This window comes from Orbicella faveolata, unplaced genomic scaffold (assembly GCF_042242905.1).
Source record: "Orbicella faveolata isolate gen_17 unplaced genomic scaffold, um_ofav_v1 contig_26, whole genome shotgun sequence".
In the NCBI taxonomy this organism is placed as follows: Eukaryota; Metazoa; Cnidaria; class Anthozoa; order Scleractinia; family Merulinidae; genus Orbicella; species Orbicella faveolata.
The window spans coordinates 10,053,886-10,075,213 of NW_028301554.1; the positions used below are offsets into that span (position 1 = coordinate 10,053,886).

The window sequence follows — 21,328 nt, forward strand, 5'->3', positions numbered from 1 at the left end:
AAAGTAACATTACTCCTAATATATATTATTACTAACATGTACTTCATGGTACTGACACCATGAGATGTTTGGACACTGTGAGTAAGTTAGTCAAAGTGAAACTTTATATTTTCAGGCTTTCGTGCAAAAAGGGCATATATAGCTTTTTAGGCCAACTTTATTTTCTGCAGGATCGAGCTAATTTTTGGCAGACTGACTTGTTTTGACATGAAAAGCATCGTTACGTAATTGTTTTTGCTGATTTGTGCTTCGTTTTCGAGAAATAACGTATGCCAAAAAACTCAGTGTTCCAAGGGTATCTTTTGGAGATCTTTTGTTGAGCAAAAAACAAAAGAAACCTTTTGTTTAGCTAAACGATGAAGCCACCGAGGTGTGGCATTTGCCGCTAGTTTTATTATTCATATAATTACACTATTCTCTTACTGTTGCTTCGTTAGGGCATTCGAGTTTGTTTTGTCATGACATCGGTTCGATACGAGGTCGGTCGATTTTTTTTTCTGGTCTATTTCTCTACTTCTTTCAAAAATCAAAACATCTATTTAAAAAAAACTGTGCTGTCGAAGCTGCTAAAAGTAACCGTTTAAGTTCGAGCCACGTCAAGATCCACCTTCAAAGGATTCACTCCAAAACATGCCACTCAGAAAACTGAATCTTTTTGCATACGTTATTTCTCAAAAATGAAATGCAAATCAACAAAAACAATTACACAACAATGCTTTTCATATCAAAACAAGTCAGTCAAAAATTAGCTTGATCCTGCAAAAAATAAAAATCGGCCCAAAATGTTATATATGCCCCTTTTGCACAAAAGTCTTCATTTAGCTTTTAGCTTTCACCAGCTGACACTTAAACAACATTATAGCATACCCAGATTGTACCACACATCCATCTCTCCACTGAGTGTCCGCACTTCAATGATTGTCTGCCCAAGGAAGTCATCAGGCTCTCTGATCAGTTTTGATCGTACTCTGGCTTTGATATCATCATCTTCATCCCTGCCATGAAATAATACAAAGACAAGAACTCCTGTTTACATCATGTCAGGAAAATATTGCTCTATTTTTACATCTTTTGTGTTTCTATAAAGGTTGCAGTAACAGAAAGTTCATGAAAATGCTGTGGAAACGCATTTGCCTCATTAAATTAATGCTCCAAATAACATTCCGTTTCCACTGAGTTGCAGTAAAATAAGGCTTATTGCTTTTAAGCAGGTCAAAGTATTTTGCAATATTTCAGTTTAGCTACTGTTTATTGCCCTTAGTTAGACAGCAGTGTTGTACATTTTTTAATCAAGTATTCTTTTGATTTCATAAAGTAACCATAAATTAACTATTACCTATTTTTGATAATACTCACCAAACCCGCACTTTGATTCTATCAGATGAGTTGTGACACTCACTGTCCAAGAAGAAAAAAGAATGATGCAATGAATCAAAACACTGTTTGCATTGGCACAGTTGTTCTTTCAGAAAAAGGACATGTAGGCATCTCACTTCATCCTGGAAGTATACCTTTACACTACAATCAAATCTCCTTGATATCTCTAGCTTCCAGTTAGCATATTATGGGAAGAAAGAGGAGAGATGGGTACTTGGGTAGGTGTGTAGTTTAAAATCAAACTTTTACTTACGTAATTTTACAGTGTTCATGCAACCCTACAATAGCTCAGTTGCAAGAATGTTGGATCTGTGTTCAGGAATGTGTTTGACAATAATAAAACTGATAGAATGTGCATCTTTCCTCTTCCTGCTCATAACTTTAAACATTTTTTTACACCACCAACCCTGAATTCTTAAAATCATACTCACAATGGAAAGGTTTCATTCCACTCTGGGTTCAGCTCATGAGGTATGGTCTTAGTTCTTTTCTTTGTTCTGCCAATCTGAACTGTCACATAAGGGTCACTTGTGCCTGAAGGAATGTTAAGTACAAATGAGAACACATTAAATACACATATTGATAGTCAGATAAGAACTCACTGCTAACTTCTCTAAAAACCAACCAGACATTTATTAAGTCATTAACCAACAATCAACCAGAGACGCTTTATCACTTTCAATGAGACCTGAATTCTCAAAGACGACAAACCTGTTTTATCTTTTGCAATAAGTCCTTGTGCACTCACAACTAGGAATGAAAAATATGAATAGAATAACGTGTTAGGTTGGATAATAATATAAATACTAAATAGAAAAATGTATTGTAGTATAAGTTACACTGTACTGTTCCCCAAATTGTTCCAATAATACTGCAACATCTACGTACCAATTCTTGCACATCAGTTATTTTTTAAAAAAAAGCTATTACACTTTTTGGAACTCTTAAGTTATTCAAACAATAAGGCCATTTATATGTGGCTTACACAAGATGTGAACTGCACCATGTATACGAGTGCCGCTTACCAGTATATAAGTTGCAAAGTGCTCGTACAGTATACAGTGAAACCTCTATTAAGCGGATCCCCTATTAAGCAGAAAACCTCTATTAAGCGGACACTTAGCCTGGTCCTGAAATTAAAGTGCTATATTTCCCTTTATAATGAACTTCTATTCAGCAGACATCTCTATTAAGCAGACGTGGACACTAAAGTAAATTGTATTTGGCTAATTTCTATTGTTAAAAACCTCTATTAAGCGGACACCGGACTGAATTGACACTGTGGCATTGGATTACGTCCTTGAAATAGTCGATTAAATGTACCCGTATTATCATTTGCTGTAAGGAAAGGGCATTAGGTAATGAAAGCTGATGAACTTGAACTCTGGATAGCCTTGTTAACAACCTGGAATTTTATTACAGTACAGAGGAACCGTTGAATGTTAATTGTTAACAAACATTGTGCAATTGTTATAAACCTTTATTAAGCAGACACCCTCTAATAAGCGGACAGTTGGGAAGGTTCCGAGGGTGTTCACTTAATAGAGGTTTCACTGTATTAAATGATTTACGGCTATTTGCAACCAATGCCGCGCTTCTTTGTTGGTTGTCACAGCAATCCTGAAATAACATGAGCGTTCGCATGAGCCTGGGAAAAACTTGCAATTGTGCTGGGTGAGATCACTTCTTATGTAAGCCACAAACAAACATTCAATAAATAAGACTTTGTGCACAATTAGTAAGCCTCAACATACATGATTGTACGAATTACCCAGCTAACACTTCACTTTACCTGTGATGAATATTTTTGCCAACCACTTAGAAGTTCCATCTAGGATCAAGTTTTTGACAGCTTTCATGTGTCCAGCATGTGTTTTGGGCACCATGTGGAACACTTCACTAAATTTTCAATAAAAAAAAATACAGCAACTATGAATACCATATTTTGGTACAAGTTACTGTGATGTGGCAGCTGGCCAGGATTACGATGCAGTTATTCATGGCAGGGCATCATTTTTTCTTACCTTAACTCCCTTCCCTCAACTTCTCTGAACTTCAAAACAGAATTTGGCTTTGGCATTATGTAATATTATGATATTAATTTAATATATAATTAAGTTAATGGATAAAAAATAAAATATTTGACCCTCGGCTTAAAACTAAAATTTAATTTAATTCTCTTTGCTGGGAACTACATGCAATATTGAAAGATAACAGGCCAATTCTGATATATTAAAATTCTAACTTGGCTCCGAGGCTTAGGAGAATAAAACAAAAGAAATTAATTATTCATCCCTCATCCTCAATGCAATTTCTTTTGTTTTATTCCCCTAAGCCTAGGAACCAAGTTAGAATTTTAATATATCCGAATTGGCCTATTCATATCATTCAATGTGTTTATCAGAATTGGGTTCCTATAAAAACACCCGAAGAGAAACTTATTGCAAGGATCTGGCACTAAATCAAATCACTATAGAATACATAAATCATGCCTTTTTTCATCTTGCTTTTCTGTAGCACATTTTAAAAATTAAAGTCTATGCACCTGATTTGCTCAAATATTTCCGGTCTAGTTGCTTCTCTGGATTCCATTCTTGCCTTCATAGCAACAATGATGGAATGTGTTTTGTCATCTGTACCGTGTTTAGCTGATTTCTCAGCGGCACCTTCAAGAATCAATGCACAAAATGTAAATTAATCTAAAAAATAAAATAAATATTAATCTGATTCGTATGAATGAATAATTATTAAGAAAAACTTATGTTTCAGTGACATAATACTGTGATGGCAAGGAACAACTTACGTTGTAAGCAATCAGCATTCAGTAAGTCCTTACACCTCTCATGACATTTGACTCCACACTCTGAAATCAACAAAACATTTTTATGACTGGGATTAACTTTGTCTTTACTGACTGACTGACTGATCGACCAACCGGCAGACAAGCACACAGATGAAAGGAGCAAGTCAACTTAAGTTGCTCAAGCAAATAAATTCTGCATGTATTGAATCACATGCATGCTAAAAGCCACCTCACCCTTTGTATCCACAATTTTCATTTATCAGTGATGTTTCAGAAGCATGACTAGAGCTCTACATGTATGTTGACCTGGCCAACTGAATGATGACCTGGATAAGCTAAATGGCTGGTTAGCTGGCTGGATGTATCATTAACTCACTGGGTGACTGATCAATCCCACTGCTTGATGATAGCATGAGCTAACTGTCTGAGCTAACTTACTGGATCACTGGCTTGCTATTCACCTTTGCATTTAAGACCTTGTCTTGCCAGACCCCAAAGAAGACCTTCGCATTCATAGCAGTAGGCAGGCACTTGAGTCGACCAAATCTCAAATCTGTGAGGTGTGGTGTCTAAAACAAAGAATGTAAGAAGGAATTCCAAGTCAGGTGGGTGTAAAATAATGCAAAACTGGTTCAGAACTGAATATGGCACCGACAAGGACACGATGACAGTATTGAAAGCAAATCAATTTAACTACCTGATATGGGATAAATAAGTGCCTGAAGCGTCTTCTTATAAACATGCAGTTTCTGAAAAAAAAAAAACATTGTGAGGAGATAAACTGAATAGTAACTTAATACTACATTATAAAACTAGACACAGTAAGTCATATTAAATTATATAGTAGACACTTTAAACATACCAGCTCTTCATCATTCAAATGAGCTCTTTGTGACATCATCATGTGAGGTTTTCTTATCTGTTTTGTGCTTGGTTTTGGTTGCTGTAAATAACAGAAAGAAACAAACAGGTCAGGCTGCTTGTTGTGCAAGTACCAAAACTAAACTATTTTTCTGCTAAACTATTTTCATTGGTAGTAATCCCAGACCCATCCCCTCTCCCCTCTCCACACACACACTTAAGGCTACAAAAATCTAATGTGAAAAATCAAAATCTTTCTGTCTGTCTCATAATAATGTTCCTGCCAGCTTTTTCCAAGACACAGGCATGAGACTTTTGTCCTGGGAGTGCCAGGGCTTATCAAGACAACCCAAATAATGATCTGATGACATCCGAAGATTTCCAGTGACTTTCATGATTTCCACTCCCCATCCAAAAGATGTAATTCACCAAAAATAACACTATCCACAGCCCTTTAATGTCCTTTGAAAATCAGAGAATTGGGGAAAGTGTGTCATCATCATCAACTTTTCTTGCTTTTCAAGTTGACATATTTTCAAGTTAACATATTTCAAAAAATTACGAGTCTGTTAAGACTGTAATAGCTCAAATTTTTTAGCCAGGCATGAGAACTTTTGCCAGTAGGTATGAGTGAATACCACATCAAAGTGTTTGACCTTCAGGCATATTTGTGCCTAAAGCAAGAGAGTTCACAGGTATATAATAACCATCCAAAAATATAAATTCATGCACTTACTCTTAAGGAAAGTAACTTACTACAGGTAGTACTTCTAATTATTGTAGAGCTTGTACTGCATTTTACAGCATGCTCAGAGACTTGCAATGTTCATATGACAATAGTCTTAGGTTTCTTATTGTTATTTATGTAAAGTTTTACTTAAAATATGGATATTCTTGAGCAAACATATAGTATATCTAAAATTGTTCAGACGCAAGATTTCTTGCAAGTATGAGCCCAAAGTAAAATTTATTTTGCTAATGAGCTCCATCCCCCGTGGCTTTATCAGACTTTAACAGTATACAGTCTCAAAACATATCAAATCAAATGACTGCTTCCTAGAAAAATGACAAGTTTTAAACTAAACTTACAAAGGGAATTGAGGGTCTTCTTTTCCTCATCAGAGAACTAGAATTTGCAGAGTTGAGAAGTTCTTTAGTTTTTTCATCCCTGAAAGGTAATAAGGAAAATCCATCACTAATTTGACATGTAACAGTTCTATGACTAAACAAAACTATTCTAAATCAATTTATGAGATTATATTAGCTTTCTATTATAATCTACCTCTCTAAATAAAACCAACATAATTTTCTTGTTACATGTGAGAATGTTATTTTGAATTTGAAAACTATTTTCGAAAATACATCAAAGAGAATAATAGTGTGGGCTTCAGTCAAAACAGTTCAGACATTCTACCCTCAGTATTGAAGCAATAAGGTATAAATTACGAGACACTAAAATATATTGAATTCATTCTTTGTTTCAATATTTCATTCTTTAAATTTAAATCGCAATATATTGAAACCACAAATTATTTGATTTAACACTCTACTAATATTTATAAGAGTAACATAATGGTTTCATCAGCGAATGGCACTGCAGAACTCAACCAGAATTTATATAATATTAGCTATTAATAACAACGTTCAAATATGACACGCAATTTCTACTCATTTTGTTCCTCACAATAACAAAACAGAAGCAAAGCAGTTTCGTGCATGGAGGGAGCTGGAAAAAGTCAGTAATGAAAACAAGAATGATGTGGTTCCAGAAAATATACATACCCCCCCCCCCCCTCCCCATGAAAGGGATTAAAAATTCCACAGGGGTAGGGGCGTTAGAGGCTCAATAAATTCACGGGTGGCGGTGGTGTGGGCGGTGTATCAATTATTTTTTTCCAGACCGGTTGATAATGTTCAATTTTCATTTGTGTGCATTTAGCTTCCCGAACCGCGGACACAAAAGTAAGTCTTGTTAACAGCACAAAATGATCATTGTCATCGCGGTTAGGCTCGATTTCTGTCGCCATTTGAGTGTGGCCATTTACGACCATTTACACGACAAGCGGTAGGTGAGCGAAGCCCATGTTGTTGAAAGTAGACAAGTAAATCCTGTCCTGTAAATTACAATCGCTTGAATGTCTGCCACTACGAACTTCGTCTTTGTCGGCAGATATTTACGTCACAGTTTCTTGTTGTCGTTCGCCAGCATGAAAAACATTCTTTGAACTAAATACAGTAATTACGTCCCGTCAAAACATTATCCGATCCCGCCAAGAATAATTCTTCGAGAACTAAGCAAAACCACTAACAGTTATAGTTCAGGAGGCGAATACTATTCGTAACAAAAACTACACGTGCGATGTAAAAATAAACGTCTTACAGCCCGGACTTGCAGCTTCAAAACATTAACATTTTCGCATAAAAGGACAAGGGAACAAGTTCTTCCATACCTACCCATGGTGAATCACGCAATAATTACATTTGCACTAAATTTACACAAAAGTGAAGGTATCCCAAGTAATGCAAGTGAAGTCCAGGACGGGAGCGTGCACGGCATCAACCATTACATCGTTGTATTCAACTTTGTTTTCAGAACCTTCCAGTGTGTGCACTGATGTTATCGAACGCAGGCATGCTGCTTTGCAAAGTCATTTTCGGCAAACTTTGCATTACATAAAAACATCTAATATGTTACAATACAATTCTGTTATTCTCCAGAGTCAGTCAACATCATCATAGCTAAAATGAAAAAATTATGCAAGTCCGAAAGCATGTCAAATTTTCCCCGCCAGACGACGAGACGCTAATTGTTGCGGAAAAGACTGAATCATTGTACAAACAAAAATTGCGAGAAAGCGAGAAACGTCCTTTTCAGGCTATCGCAGTTATTCTTTGCAGGTCAAGACGTCCAAGACGAGATTTTTCAACAGCCAAACGAAATGTAATCTGAGACGCAAAATTCTTCTGAAAAACGTAAATACAGCATGCAAATTGGGCGCACCGAAATTTGATACAAAATGTTGATTTGATTGTTAATTGTGTCTAGAAACCCGGAAGTCTAAAATTGTTTTAGAATTTCCGCGGACTTCAAGTTTTATTTTGGCCTTGCAGTTGAGGAAATTTTCGAGCGTGGGCATACTATAAAATCTTGAGTTTTCGACACTTGAAAAATTTTCGCGCTTTGACTCCGGAGTGAACTGTTTCCAAATACTAGTATCCTCACAAATTTCCGTTGCAGCACTCTGAGAGTACTCGATATTTGTTCACAAATGCCAAGCGATTCTAGACTAAGAGTAGTCTACCCTGTGAGCAGAGGTCCCTTCGATCTTCCTTCTTTCGCTTAGTCCGCCGTGCGTGACACGAAAGAAAACCGCGAGAAAAAAACATTGGCCGCATTCGCGTCACGCACGACGGACTAAGCGGAAGAGGAACAACTCGTAGTCTAAAGTGATTCTAAATAATGTTTTGGTTTTGTAGTGGACGAATTCTCTTAATAGCTTCGGCATACTATAAAAATCTTGACTCACGGGTTTTAATTTGCGAAGATATTATTGTAAAACAGTTGACTCCGGAGTCAGAGCACGAAAATTCCGTGGAAATTCTATAATAATTTCAGACTGCCGGGTATCTAGTTTTTTGAAAACACTCCCCGGCTGCTGGGTCTCTAGACACAAATTTTGTTTTTACTGGTGCAGTGTAAAGCGTTTCTTTCCAAGCATTTGTTTCTCAGTGCCCTTGAAAGCGAACTTGCATTTTGATATCTATTCCTTATCCAAGTGCTGCTGTTTTGTCAGGAAAATGAAGCGGAATTGGTTGCATAACTGACGATATGCATTTGTGATAGTATTCATCACGCGACTCGACGTATCTTTCTGCTGATCACACTATACGCTGATTTACTACAAAACACACGTAAGCATCAAAATTCAGACTCTGGAACTATAAATTAGCTTAGTTCTTAATTTAACTAAAAACAAAAATATTTCCAGTGGGTGTGCAAAAAAATTGGAAATTGTTTCAGAGGGGAGAGGGGTAGATCTTCTGGTCAGATTTTAGAAATTCCAGAGGGAAGGCGGGCTCACATGAAAAATCCCTTCAGTGGGGGGTATGGATGTTTTCTGGACCTACACAATTCAAAATATGCTCCTTGGTCCCAGTAATGTGAGGATAGTTTCCAAGAGCAAGGCATTGGACATAAATGAAAAGATCAATGAGAAAGCACCCAGATTGGGGGGTGGGGGGGGGGGGGGTACTCCATATAACAACCTATACAAGAAGGCTCTGCCCAAAAGGGGTGCCTTTTTCGGGTTTCAGGTATAATATGTAGATTTAGCTGTCTAAAAGTGGAGCTTCTGGGCCGGGTTGTTTAGAGCCTGATCCAAGATAAGCCAGAATTTTGGTTTGAGCATTCTAGTGCAGAATGCACTATTGGGATGGTTTAGGCGGCTGCTGTTTGCTAAAGCACTAAGCCATAAGTCACTAAGGCACTAAGGTGTACACTTAAATGTTTGTTTAATTAATTAATTTCATTATTATTAATTAATTACCATTGCGACAAGAGGGTGGGGTGGGTTAGGTACCTGTGTGCACTACGTAAAACATGTTATACCTCCCTCCATTCATTAATAACATCAACGCTATACATTTGTTTCAGAAAATCCCTTGCTCTCCTTGTGGTACTATTCTCTTTAAAACAAAACCAATTAGCTCTAAACGCATATGCAGATTAGTTATTGTTTGTGTCAACTATACATTGGGTGGAAGATACATTGCATACGGGATCACACACAAACGTTAAGTGCTCTTCCTTGTTGTAGAACCCAACATGTAAGACGCATGCATTCTAGCATCGTTAGGGCTATACACTCTGTTTTCATCCCCAAAGCCACACAGTTATTGCTATATCATGTGATGTGACCGAGGATGGCAGTTATTTTTCAGGTAGTACCACTTCTCCCTTCCAAGAGCAAAAAACACTACTGTGACTTTGTCTCTTTTGGAATTACCTCTATGTCGGTTCAACAAATATCTGCTGTTTGCAAACTGTGTGTTTGTCAGGGTCAGATAAAAAAGGGAAATGCGTTGCTCTTTCTTAGAGGCTTGTTAATTTCTTCCTTTAATTGTCTCTTCAAGAGAGACCACAAATTTCCCAAATTAGTGGCATTACAACTTGTCAAATTGTAAATTTGTGACAAAAGAAACCAGGAAAGTGCTTAAATATTGCTACAGACTCCATGGCACCTAATGAAAACGGAAATTAATTAAATCGCACTTTAAAGCAGTGAAAAAAGAAAACAAGCACATCTCTGTGTTTTAGAGCAAATGAGGGATTCATTTTACATACCTTCGCGAGGAAAACAAAAGTATCAAGTTACAAAATTGTTGTGAAAAGTTAAATTGTCACGATTGCTGCTTCACCATATTATGAATTTAAAAATTATAAATGGAAACAACGTAAAACACCAGAGTAAACAGTAATTGTGAGCCTTTTTCGAACCTTGAATTAAAATACTATACACACATGAAACAAGCACACAGCTAAGATTGTCTTATCAAGGTTTCTGTCCATTCATATTCTGCAAGTTAAGGGGAAAATACAAACCAGGAGTGGACCGGGCAGGGGATCTGGAACCTGTGTGACTACTGTGCCAGAGCTATCAATTGCATTCTGCAGTATCTGAGAATGTCTCAATAGTTTAAAGTGCCTATGAAGTAAAAAATAATTGCTGCTTATTTGAAAGGCTTTTCAAAGTAAAAAAGAATGGCGTTTTCGTTTTTGGAATATCTTCTTTCGTTTTAGACATATTCACAGTTTTGTATTATGCAAATGAGGAAAGTGATGACATCATAAATAGTTCAACTTAAACAATAAAACACTGAATAAAGAATATCTCTGGAAGTATTGGAGCAGTGTTCTTCAAACTTGACACCAGAAATGTGTATCACAAAAGAAACAGAATGAATGCTGCCATGGCAACACTCTTGGCTCCAGTCTCTTTCTGTGAAAAACCAAGCATCCCCATTTGGTAAGCTTACCACACTTTTTGTCTGCCATAAAACTGTCAGCACAGCTGCTGTTATCAGCTGAAGATAATATATGATCACGACAAATTTGGAGCAGTTTTTTTAGATGCACTGGACATGATAAGCTTTCCTCTTGAAGATAAACATGTTCTGAATGAACAATACGTAATACAAAAAAGTCATGATGCTAAACAGAAAAACCCTCTGCACATGGTGCATTTCAAAATACCACGTGGTTGGTTTGAAACAAACTCGTGGCATCAAAAACGCGGCAAAAAAATTTGTGGGTGTCATGGTCTACTGGGAAGAGTAGTAAGAGAAAAATTTAAACTTCAGTTAACTTTTAATCCAGGGTGAGTGGTCGGGTCAGTGTTATCTGGCTTCCGAAAAACCCAGTGATGATTACAGTAAGTTAACCTGGCTTGAGCTCACAATCCAATCAAAAAACTAGTACTTGGTCTAAACTTGAGCCCACAATGTGGTCACGTGATACTGGTTAGCAGATACCTGGATTTCACATGTGTCAATTGACCATAACAAGGATGTCCAATATCAAAGATGTATGCTGTAAACCAAAGCTGCATGTCTTGGTCAACTTATTAGCTGAAGTATGGCTGCCATGTTGCACGATGTCCCCAGGCGCACACACCCACGAGCAATACCGCAAGCCATGTTTACCATGAGAAAAGCGATTTACAGGTATCGGGCTATCATGAACCGGAACTGAATAAATAATAACTTTTTTTTGGTGTTAACACCTCCTCTGGTTATGCTTGATGTTCTCCCATAGTATTGATCATTGACTTCATTCCAAAGGGTTTAGAAAAGGAATACAGAAAGTACATGAAAAGGGTACCTTTTAAAAAGTGATAGCTAGTATAGCATAGCTAGAATGAGTTATAGCATTTAGCTGGGGAAAAAATAATTCAATCGCTCAGTCAGTCAGTCAGTCGGTCAGTCAGTTGATAGGTCATCCACCCCCGGGTGAGAGTCAAAAATGAATACGAAATAACAATACCAGGAGCATCTGCGTGTGGTTCCTGGAGATACTCTGAAACCTCCCTTTCGCCGCAGGGGTCCATTTCTGTCTGGGTTGTCATTATCATTATCATTATCACTTTCATTGCATTGCACTGGTTTCTTTAATGTTGCTTCCATTGTCTCTGGATCAAGCTGTTCAGTGACTACTACCTCCTCATCAAAGATTTCAGCTCCTTCTTCAACCTATGAATATATAATTAAAGACCAATACAGTAAATATTAAAAATAAATCTTTTCAATCTTTTTTTTTTTTTTTTTTACATTTTACATCCAGTTGTTAAGTTAAGTATTATTTATAACTTAGAGAGTAACTATTACTACAAATGTCAGCATGCACCCTTACAAGAAATCCAAGCTCAAACATTCAGATGGACAGCAGAGTTCAAAATAGACAAAAATGATATAAGGGCTCAAAACTTGGACTGGATCAACTCAGATTGCTGACTTAAGATAAATCCCAAACACTGCTAATTACTTGAATAAAATTAACATGACAGCTACTATAGATAGTACTGTGTTACACCTATAACTACATACAACATCTACAATCCTAGAGCCTGGCTACAAACTTATATGTTTTTTTTTTAATATATATATAAGCTTATATGGTTGACAGTAAGTTTAGAATCTTTGACAAACTAGCATTATATCCAGAGTTGAGGCAGTGATAAAACATATTGTTGCTTCATGCCATAGGAGCTATAGATGAACACCAATCTCCATTCACTTTCTAACGTGAGCAGACTCCGATGTCAAACTGTTACTTTTCAAAATCATCATCTTCATCAGCTCACTTTGCAGACCAGATCTTCGTGGATTTGTGGTCCCCGTGTTCTTTTCACAATTGTGAGAACTGCTTTCTTTCGGTGTCGTCTGAGACTTCCTTTTGCATGCCAAAGGCACCAGCAAGGATCACAAAAACCTTAATAAAACAACACAGGCAAAATTGAAGTTGAAAGAAGAAAAAAAACAAAAAGTACAGAAACAAGGAGAATGTCTTCCTGACAATAAAGGTATGAAAACTTTTTATATGAAAAAGAAACTTATTTATGCATCCAGCTGGTAAAACTGATAAAGTTCTGCTGTATAAATTACTGCTGTATCAAAAGTCACCTTAGAGTTACGTGACAAATTGCGTGACAGCTTGAGGAATATTAAAAAGGAATTGAAAAAAACCTTCAAGTGTTATGAAAGTTCCCTATATTTCATAAAAAATCTTCCATAACCTTGAAAACCTTTACTTTTCAAAATGAAAATGCAGCTATATTCTGCTTTTCGAACGATAGTAGTATCTTAGAATGTTGTTATCACAATTTAAACAATCGCTCCTAGCTAAAACCGCAAATATTTTCGACTCGATCTATCAGATTATGACATCTGTAAATCTGATGTTTCTTTGAAATCGTATGTTGTAGCCTTCTAGATTCAATTATTCCTTAACAAACGGTGCAAAAATATGAAATAACAAATAATTCTGTCGTGTTATGTTATATAACTAACACTGTCACGCAATATGCGCAAGATAGGGGGATTCCTCCTGCTGCCATAAAGTGCGCATCTGGTGTATCTGTTTTGCTGTAGCAAGACATTTTCTCCACTTAAAATGTAACTTTACTAAAGATTTTTAGAGCTTGGGTTAGTTTTAATTCAAAAGGGGGAGTAAAACTCTTCAAAAAGCGTACTCACCTAAACCACAAATCTCGCAATGAAACTCCTTCGTGCCATTCAGGCAGGACTCACAAAGACGCACCACGACCGACTCGATTGTATGTTGTCGTAATTTACCCTACAAGAAAACCAATTTAACCGCCCTTGCCATATTTTTGAGCCGAAAGGATAGTGCCTAAAACAAACACTAATTCATTCGAATAGCGAAGCATAAAGATTAAAATTTGTCTACCTTCAAATGGAAGATGAAGTGGCATCGAGGACAATATTTTAGTTGGCACTCGATGCAATAAACTTCTGCACTGCGATCCTCACATTGCTCACAATTTCTAGAATGTAAAAGTCCACTTGAACTGTGACATTCTGAAAATAAGCCTAAAATCGTAGGCCACTGGTACATGTATATGACAATAATAAACTAACAGAACTGGTACAATCAGAGAAGTAACGGCGCCCTTACAGAACGAAGGTTGATTTTTGATTCATTTGATTCATACTTCGTCGCTCGTTTTGTGAGCGAAAAGTTCTTGAGGAGCTTCCCTCTTGACCAGCGAGATAGTTCCACGGCTTAAACATTTCAAATTTGGTTAAAGAAGAACCAGGAATCGAAAATCGTTCTCATGTGACGGATTCGACTAACTAACACTTCTAAATCGTTGTGTGACCGACATTGGCGGGAGACCGGCGAGAGACCGGCGGGAGACCGAGTTATCAGCAAGGGGTCTGGATGTCAATGACCAACAAAACGATCATTCAAATAAGCATTCTGATTGGTGGAAATGTCAAAAGCAGTGAGTTTATTGAAATTTTTGTACAAAACATTGCTTGTCAACAAAATGACAAATTAATATGTTCCACCAAATTAAAACTTGCTGATTCGAAAGCACTAAGGGACGAACCTATAGGGGTAGATTTAATAGGGTTGCACCCCTCCCCCAGAGAACATATACAGATATTGAGGGGGTTAAAATCTGATGTAGAGCAAGGCCCTCTGCAAGGGTGCCACAGTAGCCTAACAGCAAGTTAATTTTTTTTCTTTATTAGCCCACTTGAGTTAATTTAAGCACTGACCAGGGTCTCACTGATCAGGGTCATTGTAATGACAACAATATTTACTGTCACAGTGCCTGTCTTCATCCCAGAGAATAGATGGGTGCCACAAAACTGTTCAGGAAAGCAGACAAAGTTGGGAAGTGGTTTAGAGAGTTAGGATTTAAATCTGGAGGTCCCTGCTTCAAATCCTCCAACCCTATCTCCAGCAAGCGCCGATGTGACCTACTTTTTCTCATGCACCTGCTATACAGTCTATACCACCCACTAGAACTTCTCGGCCCTGATTCGTAAATACCCAACTGGTCAGCATCCCACCAGTTGGGATCCTTGGCATGTTTCTGTTCTTTTGGCAATATTTGTTCTCATATCTAGCATCCTCCATTAGCACAGAAGTGCTAATGTGTAAACATTGAATTATAATTTTTTTTTTTTAATGTTTGATCATAACTTGCCCTTGGCTAGAAAAACATCCAAGGGGGTAGCAAAGTGTCTAGAGCCTTTTCATTTAGAAAACTAGACAAGCCCACCATTGTTTGATCGAAGCAAAAATTTGGCATGGCTATAAAAGCCAAAAAAACTAGCCTGCGAGCAGGCTCCCATGTGTTGCGGCAGGAGCATAGCTCAAGAGATGCATCAGCAAGTGAAGCGAGCTGGCTCAAGAAATGAGAGCCTGCACAGAAGGCATTGTTTTCCAAATACAATGCGTTCATTCTGATTGGTGAAAAATGACAGGTCCTATTAATATGGCCAAAACCAGCGGCATTTATCAAACACAAACATGGCTTGGCATCCGAGAAGCCAAGTATGGCATTTAAACTGGAGGCTTTTCGAAACCTTCCCATTGAAGCAAATTATCTGGTTGATCTAAAACACGGACAGGAAAAAGCTGTGGATTGCCTTTCAGAAGGGATGTTTTTGCAGTTATGCCAACTGGATGTGGTAAACATTTTATATTTCAACTATTTACAACTGCAGTGATGATCAAGAAAGTTCACAAAGAGCGACATTCCAATACTGTAGTGTTAGTGACTTGCTCACTAACCAGCTTAATTCAGGATCAGGTAAAGAAGGGAAAATCACTTGGCTTAAAGATGTCCAAGATTTGTCCAACGTTGTGGGCAGCAAAACACAAGCATCAACCCTTGAAGCAAAAGATCTCAAACAATACCATTTTGTGAAAACACCTCTCTCAACTTTGTATGACAACTCTGTGTCAATCAAAGATCTGAAGCACAAAATTGTACATTTATTTGGCCCTCCCTTCGATATCATGCACAAGTTGTTGTCAGTGAAATGTTCTAATTTATTATGACTTCTAAGTCTACCTTTAACATTGCTTGATGCATTTATCAAGACACACCAAACACAGACCAAAAGAACAACTTTATTCAACATGTGAAGGTGAATTAATCAACATGACACGAGCGTGGGACAAAGAAAAAGAAAAATTCTGAGTCCCTGACAGGAATCGAACCCATGACCTCCCGAACACCAGGCGGGCGCTCTATCCACTGAGCTACGAGAACTCATGGAGAGCAAGGTCATTTAACTGAGTTCATATATGATAGGTGTCCTGCATACTGCTAGGATCAACGCTATCGAATTCATCATGAGTAGTGATAAGTTAATAAAGATGGTGAATTTTAAGACCTTGCTCTCCATGAGTTCTCGTAGCTCAGTGGATAGAGCGCCCGCCCGGTGTTCAGGAGGTCATGGGTTCGATTCCTGTTGGGGACTCAGAATTTTTCTTTGTCTCACGCTCGTGTCATGTTGATTAATTCACCTTCACATTTCGTTACCAAGCTTAAAATTCACCATCTTTATTAACTTATCTTTATTCAACATGTTTGCAATAATTCTAACACCAAAAGGAATGATGACACCCATGAAGGTGTTTCAAATTTTAATAGTTTAAATAATAAAATACACTCTGCTGGCTGAGTCACTGACTCCCCAAAACACCTGACTAACTGATTTACTGTCTTTCTGTCTATCTGTCTACCTGCCCGCTTACCTGTCTGTATGTTGTCTGTCTGTCTGTTTGTTCGTCTGTCTGTCTGTCTGTCTGTCTGTCTGCTTGCTTGTCCATCTGTCTACCTGCCTGTCTATCACGGCCTGCCTGTCATTCAATCTGTCTGTCCATCTGTCGAAGGTTGTTTGGTCAGACAGGTGGCCGGCCGGTCTGTCTGCCTGAATTTCTCATTGCCCTTATTCCGCTGTATTTTTGGGTCTATCTGACCAGCTCCTATGACAACTTAAGGGTTTGCTAATTAACTAACTCACTCAATGACTAAACTGACTAAATGTACCAGAACCACTATGAATCTTCATCCAAATAATTATTTCAAAGAATTACCTTCTTTCTAGACAAGTTTACAAACCTTGCATTATAGTTAATTACAGAAGTCACAGTCAACTCCCGATAACTCGAACCTTCAAGAGAAATAAGGTTTGAGTTATCAGGAGTTCAAGTTATTGGAAGCTGAGAACAAATGACCAGAAATAAGGAAAAAAACATTGTTTAATGTTTTTCTATTCATGCAATATGTATTTTAATCAAATTTAATGCCATGTAAAAAAATTTAGTGTAATGCAAAAGAAAGGAAAAAGTTCACACAGCTGCTTCAAAATAAATTTAATGTTTTGGACTACAGTACACAGTTTGTTTTGACTTGTCACGTATTGACAGACATGGTTTGAGTTATCGAGGGTAAAATTAGATAGGAAATGACCTGAAGGGAAACAAAAATTGCTTCGAGTTAGCGGGAGGTTCGAGTTATCGAGGGTTCAAGTTACCAAGGGTAAAATATTATTACAGTAAATGTATGACAGAAATTCAGGGGAAATCGATTTTGGTTCGAGTTAGTAAGAGTTCGAGTTATCGGGAGTTGACTGTAGTTACTGACCAGTGGTTATTACTGAGACATGTAAATTTTGAACAATTGTGCCCTACCTCCATGCTTGACTCCAATAATTCTTCAAAGAAATAATCACCCTCTTCTCCTTGCTGGCTTTCAGGCAAAACAGATGTTGACAACATGGCATCTTCCTCTTCATCCTCTTCCAGTTCTTCACGGATGTCATCGGAGGTACATGCAATAGTATGATCAAAATGTTCTGTGTAGCTGATCATTAGTCTGTCTCTATCAGCTTCACTGTCACTGAAACGCCCATCAGCAATGTCATCTGAATCTTGGTAATTCATTTCCGGGTCTGAGTCCAAGTAGGGATTGTAGAGGGCTGCATCACTTGTGTAGGCACTGTCTAATTCATCATTAACTGATTACAAGAGGAGCACAAAAGATTAATTCTTTACTTACAATAATGAACAGAATAAACAAAACACTGATTAGCAAGCAGTATGTGCCAACTCCTAAAGGTTTTGAATGTGGCAGATTATGGCCAAAGACTTTATGCATCCCCTTGGCTAAGAGACCAGCAAATAAATACAGGAGTTACTCTGAGCTAAATGGTGCTCCAGTCAGCCTATTAGCATAGTGGTTAGTTGAAACAGCAATTGATTGAGTCTGAACAGCATACCAATTAGCCTAAATAATGGTGAATAATGGTTAGCTCTGAAGTTATGGTTAGAATAACATAATATGATACATATAGTATTAGGCAGACATTTGGCACATATTCTGACTTAATGCTGGCTCAGATTTGACTTGACATTGATAAACCCTTATCAAACAGCTTTATATTCACACAAGCCGCTCTGATCTTTAGAAAGACCTTTATCACCTGTTGCAGGGATCCATATTTATAGTTTTCCGCTTGTCCATGACAATTAAAACATTGCAGGGACGACCAAAACAATACAAAAACTCGTCCACTGGACGAGTTTAGTTTGACTGTACCAGAAAAATAAAATTCTTAAATACACTTATGAGTTCCCTGCATTCTGACCACTTGTTATCCATTTGGAACTTTTAGAAAACCAAGAAAGATTTACAGCTTTCTTTCACGAAAAAAAATCATCATCTTGGTCCGCAATCTTGGATAATGTAATCAAAGTAAACAAGTTGTTTTTCTTTCTTTCATAGCGGTATTTTCTGAAACAAATAGAATGTGTAGTCACAAATGCAGATGGAGTATAGAAAATCAGCAGTTGACAAAATGAAAATTGAGCCTGCAATGATTTGATTCATGGAGAATACCACCTCACAAGTTATAAAAACATGATTTTAAACCAATCAACATGCATATTTTCTTTGGGCTATTTTCTAAATGGCATTTACTCATGTTAACACTCAACAAGCCAAATACGAACAGGAAGAGCAAAAGTGTTCCTTTCAGCCTTAATGCAAGTCAAAGAGGCCTTGGTTTTCATTTGTGCCTGGATTTTCTGTGTTCACCAACAGCAAGCACATTTTCATGCCAAAAAGGGGGTTATTGTATTTATATCAATCAGATATACCCAGTTTTAGCTGCGGCATGTCCAGAAATGTGACACATTTAGACCAATTGCATGAGAGTGAAAATATTTAATGGAAGTATAAGGACTAACTTCCTAAACAAAATGAAAACTCTCCTTGATACACACTGGTAAAGGGAAAACCTGCAACTTTGACAAAATCCTATCTGAAATTGAAACTTTAAGTTGGCATACTGTATAATAACATGAATAAATCAAAGCATGTCTAGCTAATGCACATGTTACCACTGAAAACAAACAATAATTGTCTTACGGTTCTTTAAATCCTTTTCTCTGTGTACTTTCCGGGATTGCTCCTTCAGAACTTCCATTTCCTGATTCATGATGGTGTAAAATGAATCCAGTTTATTTTGGAGTGCTAATGCCTCTTCTTCTGAAAGTCCTTCAGAAACAAGAAGAAAACATGTTTCTTCCATAGGTTATAAAACAAATGAGCTTATTGACTGCATGGTCAGGTAAGAAGGGAAAATACTTTGTTCAAGATAGTAGTTGCAAACTGAACACAGCAAAATATCTAAGAGCTAAAATATACTCTCTTGTTTGGCCCAATTCAATCTAGTATAATTTTATCACAACACATTCATCAAGCTTGATCTTGTGAGAAAGTTGTGAAAAACATCTAATAAATGTTCTGAAACACAATTAGTTTAATAAAAACTTGACATATAGAGGACCACTGAGCTTTTTCTAGACTCATTCTGACCCCATACATGTCAGCTTGCATTATGTTTTCTTAAGAGATTGAATCATCGGGGCTTGGCAGCAGTATGATTAAATAGCTTATCATCTCCTCTTAGCACTGTATGTTTGCCATACCTGACGGCAGTTCAAACCGAGTATCCACAAGTAATAAATGGCCTGAAGACACCAGACCTTTGGACGACTCATTACTCAGCTGCACCCATGCACCACTCCCCTCGGCATTTGAATGATGAATCTGCATCAGTGGAATCCAAGCACTTCCCAGCAGATTGTCCTTGAAGAATCCTTTCTCCCACAGTTGGAAACACAGTGTCTGGTCCAAGCGGTTTGTCTCACTGTGTGCAGTTATCAAAATTATGAAATAATATTTAATTTTACGGTTATTAAAACCTATCAGTCCAAGTCAAATTCGTCACTTCTTTAAGTGGTAAAAATACAATGTGTAATATACAAATGTATTTCAGGTAGACTAGTGAGGAGAATTAAGACAATGATCAACCAGGAAAAGTCAATTTAAAGTTTTGCCAAAGTTAAGGACTTAATTTTGAGTATTGTTGCCACAAGAATATGATCACCGAAACAAGTCAGAATAGTTAGTGCTGGGAACAGTATAAGATGCCTGGATCAACACCAAACCGAACAGAAAATAAAGAGTGGAAAATCTGAGTGATTGCATAAGATCACCCGTCTGAAGTTATATTTTTGATAATTTACAAAGAAAAATATCTTGTAAAGTCATGATTTGACTAATCTGCTGTTTGAGCTACTTTGAATCAATTCAACACCCAGAAATGAGAATGCGCTCTCACTCAGCAGGGCTGTCATTAACTTTTGAGTCACCCCTTGCCCTGATCTTTGCACCCTTACCAATCTTGTTACTTTGTGGGTGAATTCTATCAATAACAGGTCCCATTACAACGCTACACACGCTGCCACTTTAAATTCTGCCATTTTTTCAACAACTTTTTGCTGGCTTCTAGTTGAACCAGCTAATCAAAACATGGGAACTGTTGAGGGCCAATATGTTAAATTGTCAAATTCATCAGTCACTCTCTTTGGATTTAATAAGTCGTGACCTGCAAACATTTGAAATCAGTGGTAAGTTGTTGCAGTTTGATTAGCCATTTGAAACAGAAGCCATCAGAGGATGTCAAAAAGTTGTCAAAAACTAATAAAAAACTTTTTAGTAGGTGGCAACAGTAAAGTGCGCAGTACTGTAAGCATACTCAGCTGAAACAGTTGCCAGGGGTTATCAGCCCTGTAGTTACTGATCAGAATCATACTGCTGACATCATGTCAGATCAGCCTTTGCATGTGTATGTGGGGGTTGGATAATTAGAGTCTAAGTTTTATTTACAAAT

At 37.4% G+C, this 21,328-nt stretch overlaps 1 protein-coding gene and 1 long non-coding RNA gene across 4 annotated transcripts in view; one reads left to right on the plus strand and one right to left on the minus strand.

Moving 5' to 3' along the window:
• LOC110053305 (protein unc-13 homolog B-like) overlaps nucleotides 1-21,328 on the minus strand; it is a 47,034-nt gene that overhangs the window by 20,761 nt on the left and 4,945 nt on the right. For 2 of the 3 annotated variants that reach the window (XM_089296330.1, XM_089296331.1), the window contains 15 exons: nucleotides 20,082-20,302; nucleotides 19,519-19,647; nucleotides 17,781-18,106; nucleotides 12,084-12,289; nucleotides 6,131-6,209; nucleotides 5,043-5,123; nucleotides 4,878-4,929; nucleotides 4,642-4,749; nucleotides 4,181-4,240; nucleotides 3,923-4,043; nucleotides 3,170-3,276; nucleotides 2,089-2,127; nucleotides 1,809-1,911; nucleotides 1,357-1,398; nucleotides 868-995 (listed from right to left, as the gene is read on the minus strand). In XM_089296330.1, the coding sequence (XP_089152456.1) occupies nucleotides 868-995; nucleotides 1,357-1,398; nucleotides 1,809-1,911; nucleotides 2,089-2,127; nucleotides 3,170-3,276; nucleotides 3,923-4,043; nucleotides 4,181-4,240; nucleotides 4,642-4,749; nucleotides 4,878-4,929; nucleotides 5,043-5,123; nucleotides 6,131-6,209; nucleotides 12,084-12,289; nucleotides 17,781-18,106; nucleotides 19,519-19,647; nucleotides 20,082-20,302 (1,802 nt within the window). Of the gene's footprint in view, nucleotides 1-867; nucleotides 996-1,356; nucleotides 1,399-1,808; nucleotides 1,912-2,088; nucleotides 2,128-3,169; nucleotides 3,277-3,922; nucleotides 4,044-4,180; nucleotides 4,241-4,641; nucleotides 4,750-4,877; nucleotides 4,930-5,042; nucleotides 5,124-6,130; nucleotides 6,210-12,083; nucleotides 12,290-12,900; nucleotides 13,029-13,792; nucleotides 13,893-17,780; nucleotides 18,107-19,518; nucleotides 19,648-20,081; nucleotides 20,303-21,328 lie in introns of all 3 variants that reach the window. The other variant, XM_089296332.1, reaches the window with a different exon arrangement.
• LOC149108106 (uncharacterized) lies at nucleotides 6,869-9,021 on the plus strand. Its single transcript, XR_016209256.1, has 2 exons — nucleotides 6,869-7,106; nucleotides 8,836-9,021. It is a non-coding gene; the product is annotated as an uncharacterized LOC149108106 (long non-coding RNA).